Here is a 7252-nt window from a genome sequence, read left to right on the forward strand (position 1 = left end):
TGTTGCTCTTTTGATGACTGCATCTGGCTCTCGGATAAATCTGAGCTGGCATTGCTTAACACGATAAATAATGAATAATTCCACTTGTAATCACAGTGTTAAAAATAATGTTCAAAATATAAAACATTCTCATGCATTTTCAAGCCATCCATCCGTTTCTACCGCAGCTGTTCAAGAAGTTGCGTTAATGCTAAGAAGTTATTTATTTATTATTGGTTAGTGTGGGGCTTGCCCTTCTGGGGGTTCTTCAGACCACCAAGCACCGACATGAGAGCCTGTTTCAGGGTTACAATATTGTTTTATTTTTCAATAAGTCCCTCAGTTGCTTTCCAGCAATTGTATTTTTCTCTTTCGTTTTTGCTCGCGCTCTGGCTCCAGCCCCAACCCCGTCTCTCCTCCTGGCTGCTGCTTATAACAGAGTGACAGGTGATTAGATAAAAAGGCCCAGGTGGGCCATCTGCGCACCTGTCGCTGATTTAGAGGCCGGTCCTGGCACACCCCAGTTCACTGCAGGCCCACAGGCCACGCCCCCTCCACAGTTAGCTTCGGAATAACAATATTATTACAAAGAATAAGAGACCTATTATACTCTAGAAATGTTGGTCTTACTTAAAAATGCATGCGTTAAGTCGTGATCAGTGTTAAAAAAAATATTATATGGCTCTTACAGAAACACATTTTAAAATATTTGGCTTTTTGGCTCTCTTAGCCAAAAAGGTTCCCGACCCCTGTTATATATTATATATTAGGGTTGTACGGTGTACAATAGTACCGCGATACTAATGATTCATATTTGATACTACACCGCCTGTAAAAAGTACCACGGGAATGACGGAGCTTCGCCACGTCGTGACAGTGCTGGTTTTACGAGCAGAGGAGCTCAATCACGGAGTACTTACAAGCAGACACAGTGTGTAGACAGAAAAGGGAGAATGGACAAATTTTGGTTTAAAAACTAACGATAAAGGTGAAGCTATAACACTGTATCGCTCTCAGGAAGAGATGCTTTAAGACATGGCTAGCTCGCTAGTGGTTTAAGTCCTGCCGCAGTGGGCAGTGTTTTAGCTACTTCTAAATCACCAATCCTTGCCTCCATGGTGACAAATAAAGTATCATCCCTGCAAGATGAGGAATAGCTAAGCATGCTTCACTACACACCGTAGCTTACCGGCGTCACAATGTAAACAAACGCCATGGGTGGATCTACACTTAAAATCCACTGTAATGATACAAAGTACAGGAGCATATTTAGTCGATACGACTATGATTACATCGATATTTATTAGCATCACAAAATCTTTTTTCGTTCATTTTTTATTTATATTATGTTCGTAAACTCAGGAAATACATCACTGGACACATGAGGACTTAAATTATGACCAATGTATGATCCTAACGTGTAACGACTTGATATCGGAAAGATACCCAAATTTGTGGTATCATCAAAAACTAATGTAAAGCATTTAAACAACAGAAGAAGAATTGTTTATTATATTTTAACACAAGTGTAGATAGAACATGTTGAAGCGGAAAGTAAGCAGATATTAACAGTAAATGTCAAACAGTAATAATCAATTTTTACAGCTTGTCCCTCATAATTTTGACATAATAATAGAATGAGATATTGACACAATATGTTATTGCATACGTCAGCAGCTATATTAGGAGCCTTTGTCTGCTTACTTACTAAAAAAAGAAAAGTTGTCTCGTATGCTCAGCATTTTATTTAAGGACAAAATTGCATTAAGAAACATATGTTTAATGTACCGTAAGATTTTTTTGTTAAAAAAAGCCAATAATGCCATTTTTTTGTGGTCCCCTTTATTCAGAAAAGTATCAAAATGTATCGAAATACATTTTTGTACGGGTACCAAAATATTGGTATCGGTACACCCTAATATCCAGAAATACTTATTTTCACTTTCGTTTTTTTGGTATTGTCAAAGTGCTTTTGTGCTCAAAAGTTTTTTTTAGGTGAAGGACAATTCAAAATAGTGATGTCACTATCAAAGCATGGGGATATAGCACCACTTTATGGAATATTTTTACAAGGAAAACACAAAAAAAGAATATTTCCCACCAATATAATATGTACCATATTTTTCGGACTATAAGTCGCAGTTGTTTTCATAGTTTGGCTGGGGGTGCGACTTATACTCCGGAGCGACTTAAGTGTGAAATTATTAACACATTACTGTAAAATATCAAATAATATTATTTATCTCATTCGCGGAAGAAACGAAGAAAATGTCAGCAATCTTCACATACACATCAACCAATAAGAATTTGGCGGGGGAGGGTCATGGCAGAAGCTCATTGTGGGTCATGGAATGCTAACTGCTATATGCTCTATGCTACTTCCGTAGCTATTCAAATGGATCATTTCATCGTTGGCGGTAACTTATAAAAATTGAGAAGGGCTGAACAAAAATGGCACCGAAAAGGAAATCATGTTCTGCAGATTACAAGCTGGACGTAGTGAAATATGCAGCAGAAAACGACAAGAGGAAGCGGCGCATACCTTTGGAGTTGGCAGAGTTGTCTAGAAGCAACATCGAGGAAGAAGATTTCATTGGATTTATCGATTAGGAGTGACAGATAGTTTGGTAAAGATATAGCATGTTCTATATGTTATAGTTATTTGAATGACTCTTAGCATAATATGTTACGTTAACATACCAGGCACCTTCTCAGTTGGTTATTTATGCCTCATATAACGTACACTTATTCAGCCTGTTGTTCACTATTCTTTATTTATTTTAAATTGCCTTTCAAATGTCTATTCTTGGTGTTGGATTTTATCAAATACATTTCCCCCAAAAATGCCACTTATACTCTAGTGAGACGTATATATGTTTTTTCCTTCTTTATTATGCATTTTCGGCCGGTCCTACGTATACTCCACAGCAATTTATAATCCGAAAAATACGGTATGTAACATTTGTGTAAATCTGGATTATTCTGATTCATATCTGATATTAAAACTGCGACCAGCATTTGTGTCCCAATTCAATAAATAGAATAACTATTGCAGCATATATGTACGGTGTATTTACTGATTTCTCTGCTTTAAATTTTAGATGATTGCATCTTTTATGGTGACTTCAAAACACAGTGATTTGGTGGAATGAGTGCTGCAGCTAGGAATTTGTCAGCTGTGTCAGTGCAAGAACAGTAAACTGTACAGTATGTATTCCCATGCCTAGTTTCTACATTAATGTCTCGTTAAATCAGGATTTGTTTATGTAGGATCTTATTGCTTGGATCCAGAAGACATGACGAATCATATCTTAGCTGTTTAGATCCAAGATGTGATGTGAAAAATGTAGAAAACCTTGGCCGAGGTCTGCTTTCTCTGTGTGAGCTTGTTTTCTTTTGAAGTTCAAATCTCATAAAAATGCTTCCCTGTCCCGTCCCGCAGCCCCGCCCTCAGGAAGTCTCGCATGCACCGAGCCAAGAGTTACCCTGACAACCGACAGGAGTTCTCGGGTGAGAGAAGAGTTGCACTAACCCATGAACATGTTTATCAAAGGTATACTTTTGAGGGTTTTAATTCTGTTCCTGTGCCACGCAGACCGGGAGAACCACGTCTATGACCGCGTGGTGGGAAAGGGAGGCACATACCCTCGCCGCTACCACGTCTCGCTGCACCACAAGGACCACAGTGAAGGTACGGTCATGCGACGACTGCGCCCCCTCCCCGTCTCTTGTCAACCGTTCTTTCTTCATCCTTCATCAGGTCGCCGCACATTTCCGAGGATCCGACGCCCCCAAGGCAACCTTTTTACTCTGGTGCCTTCACGACGCTCGCTGAACGGCAGCGAGGAGAGCATCGGCAGCTGGCAGCTCGTGGACACGCAGGGAAGACTCCGCCCACAGGAGCGTTCTGTCGCGCATAAATGTAAGTGGAGGCCTGGTTCCGCCTGTTGCAGTCCACTTACACTTTACCCTTTAGGTACCTTACCATTGTGGATGGTGCCGCAACAGAAGGGTTCCAGAAAGTCGTACAATCCTTTATTTAGGAGCCTTTACAGATTTAAAACTGTGGATTTTACCCCCACAAAATGGCAGCTCTGTCAATTGAATTTTATTGTAAAATTTACGTCTGTTGTTTTTAGTCGAACAAGTTTTCTTAATCACAAATTCCTCAAACGGCTTCGCAATAAGTATTTTATTTCTCATAAATTCACTTTTCATCACAAAAGTATAATTTATTCCTCTCAATTTACAGAAATGGTCCTGATTTTTCATTTATTATAAATACTTTTTTTTTTTTTAATTCCTAAAAAAACAGACACTTCATCTTCCCAATTACATTTTTCCTTTCAATTTTAATCACGTTAGAGACTAATTTGCCATAAACTACGATTTTTTTTACTGTCACTATTACCATTCTTTCTTGTAATGTTTTTTGACTATGTGGATAATTTTAAGTCTTTGAAATTTTATTCAAATGTATTCAAATCAGCACAGTTGTATTACACAAAAAAATGGGATCTCAGTCATTTTACCGTCATCTTTACATTTGTTTTTGTTTATCAATCAAATTGTATTTAAATAGCTCTTAATCACAAGTGCTTCTCATAATTAAACTTTTCTTCACACAATTTTAATTTATTTCTCTCAACTTAATTTTCCTGATTTCTTATTTCCTTGAATTAAAATACTATATTGTAAAGAAATATATTGTTTCCCAAAAAAGACAATTTATTTCTTCCAACTAGTTTTTTTCTTTTTAATTCTAATCAAATTAAACCAATTTGCCATAAACCACAAATTTTTTTCCGCACATTACCAATTTTTCTAGTAATGTTTTTAGCTCGTGGGTTTAGACTGTGTCGATTATTTTTTAGTCTTTGATTCCCCATTTTTATTCAAATGTATCTAAAGCAGCTCAAAATAATGCAGAATTTGACCCAGCCTCAATGTATATATAAAAAAACCCTGTGATTTCCTTTAATATTTTATATTACACATTGAAAAATGAAATTTGTGTATGTTAGCTTAGTGCTTTGTTGTTTTCTATTTTTCCTACAGTCCATTATTGTATATGGAAAAAGAGTACCACTTTTTTTTTTTTACAGTAAAATTCTGGCGACTGAGGTTTCAGTTTTTTTAACCGTCAAATCTGCATATTTTTTTTTTCCACTGAAAAACTGGCAGCTCAGTCAACAGAATTTTACCGTAAACTTTACGTTTGTTGTTTTTATAGTCAATCAACACAATTTTACTTTAATAGGCCTTATTCTAAAGACCTTACAATGAGTAAAACTTTTTTTCCCTCACAATATTACCGATTTTCTTTTGTTTTGTTTTGAATTTGTGGATTATTTTAAGTCTTTGAATCCCCATTTCTATTCAAATCTATTTAAAGCAGCACAAAGCAATGCGGTTTGACTCAACTTTAATCTAAAAAAAAAAAAAAACAGATTTCCCTTCTAACATAAGCATGTGTGTGTGTGTGTGTGTGTGTGTGTGTCTATATATATGTGTGTGTGTGTGTATATACACATTTATTTATGTATGTATATGTATACATATATATGTGTATATATGTATACATATACATACGTATATGTATGTATATCTATATATGTATATATACGTGTGTATATATAAGTATATGTGTATATATATGTACATATGTGTGTGTGTGTGTATATATGTGTGTGTGTGTGTATATATATATATATATATATATATATAAGTATATATATGTACTTGTATATATATCTATATGTATTTGTATATATATATCTATATGTATGTATGTGTATATGTATATATGTGTGTGTGTGTGTGTGTATATATATATATATATATATATATGCTCCTCTCTGAGCTGCCACCTTATCGTGGTAGAGGAGTTTGCGTGTCCCAATGATCCTAGGAGCTATGTTGTCCGGGGGCTTTATGCCCCCTGGTAGGGTCTCCCAAGGCAAACAGGTTCTAGGTGAGGGATCAGACAAAGAGCAGCTCGAAGACTTCTATGAAGAAGACAAAACATGGACCCAGATTTCCCTCGTCCGGACACGGGTCACCGGGGCCCCCCTCTGGAGCCAGGCCCGGTGGGGCATGGTGGCGAGCACCTGGTGGCCGGGCCTGTTCCCATGGGGCCCGGCCGGGCACAGCCCGAAGAGGCAAGGTGGGTCACCCCTCCAATGGGCTCACCACCCATAGCAGGGGCCATAGAGGTCGGGTGCAATGTGAGCTGGGCGGCAGCCGAAGGCAGGGCACTTGGCGGTCCGATCCTCGGCTACAGAATCTAGCTCTAGGGACGTGGAACGTCACCTCACTGGGGGGGAAAGAGCCTGAGCTAGTGCGCGAAGTGGAGAAGTTCCGGCTGGATATAGTCGGACTCACTTCGACGCACAGCAAGGGCTCTGGAACCACTTCTCTCGAGAGGGACTGGACCCTCTTCCACTCTGGCGTTGCCGACAGTGAGAGGCGACGGGCTGAGGTGGCAATTCTGGTTGCCCCCCGGCTTAAAGCCTGCACGTTGGAGTTCAACCCAGTGGACGAAAGGGTAGCCTCCCGCCGCCTTCGGGTGGGGGGACGGGTCCTGACTGTTGTTTGTGCTTACGTACCAAACAGCAGTTCAGAGAACCCACCCTTTTTGGGTACACTCGAGGGAGTACTGGAAAGTGCTCCCCGGGGTGATTCCCTTGTCCTACTGGGGGACTTCAACGCTCATGTTGGCAATGACAGTGAAACCTGGAGAGGCGTAATTGGGAAGAATGGCCGCCCGGATCTGAACCCTAGTGGTGTTTTGTTATAGGACTTTTGTGCTCGTCACAATTTGTCCATTACAAACACCATGTTCAAACATAAGGGTGTCCATATGTGCACTTGGCACCAGGACACCCTAGGCCGCAGTTCCATGATCGACTTTGTAGTTATGTCATCGGATTTGCGGCCTTATGTTTTGGACACTCGGGTGAAGAGAGGGGCGAAGCTTTCTACCGATCACCACCTGGTGGTGAGTTGGCTGCGATGGTGGGGGAGGATGCCGGACCGACCTGGCAGGCCCAAAAGCATTGTGAGGGTCTGCTGGGAACGTCTGACAGAGTCTCCTGTCAGTGAAAGTTTCAATTCCCACCTTCGGAAGAACTTCGAACATGTCACGAGGGAGGTGCTAGACATTGAGTCCGAGTGGACCATGTTCCGCACCTCTATTGTCGAGGCAGCTGATCGGATCTGTGGCCGCAAGGTAGTTGGTGCCTGTCGGGGCGGCAATCCTAAAACCCCTTGG

The 7252-nt window shown here is 40.0% G+C and overlaps 1 protein-coding gene across 1 annotated transcript in view; it reads left to right on the top strand.

Moving 5' to 3' along the window:
- The window catches only part of map3k3 (mitogen-activated protein kinase kinase kinase 3), a 53621-nt gene that overhangs the window by 31550 nt on the left and 14819 nt on the right, over nucleotides 1-7252 (top strand). The window contains exons 10-12 of the mRNA XM_061905527.1: nucleotides 3422-3489; nucleotides 3575-3670; nucleotides 3740-3901. Coding sequence (XP_061761511.1) covers nucleotides 3422-3489; nucleotides 3575-3670; nucleotides 3740-3901 — 326 coding nt within the window. The remainder of the gene's footprint in view (nucleotides 1-3421; nucleotides 3490-3574; nucleotides 3671-3739; nucleotides 3902-7252) is intronic.

The sequence above is a fragment of the Nerophis ophidion genome, linkage group LG07 (assembly GCF_033978795.1).
Source record: "Nerophis ophidion isolate RoL-2023_Sa linkage group LG07, RoL_Noph_v1.0, whole genome shotgun sequence".
NCBI lineage: Eukaryota > Metazoa > Chordata > Actinopteri > Syngnathiformes > Syngnathidae > Nerophis > Nerophis ophidion.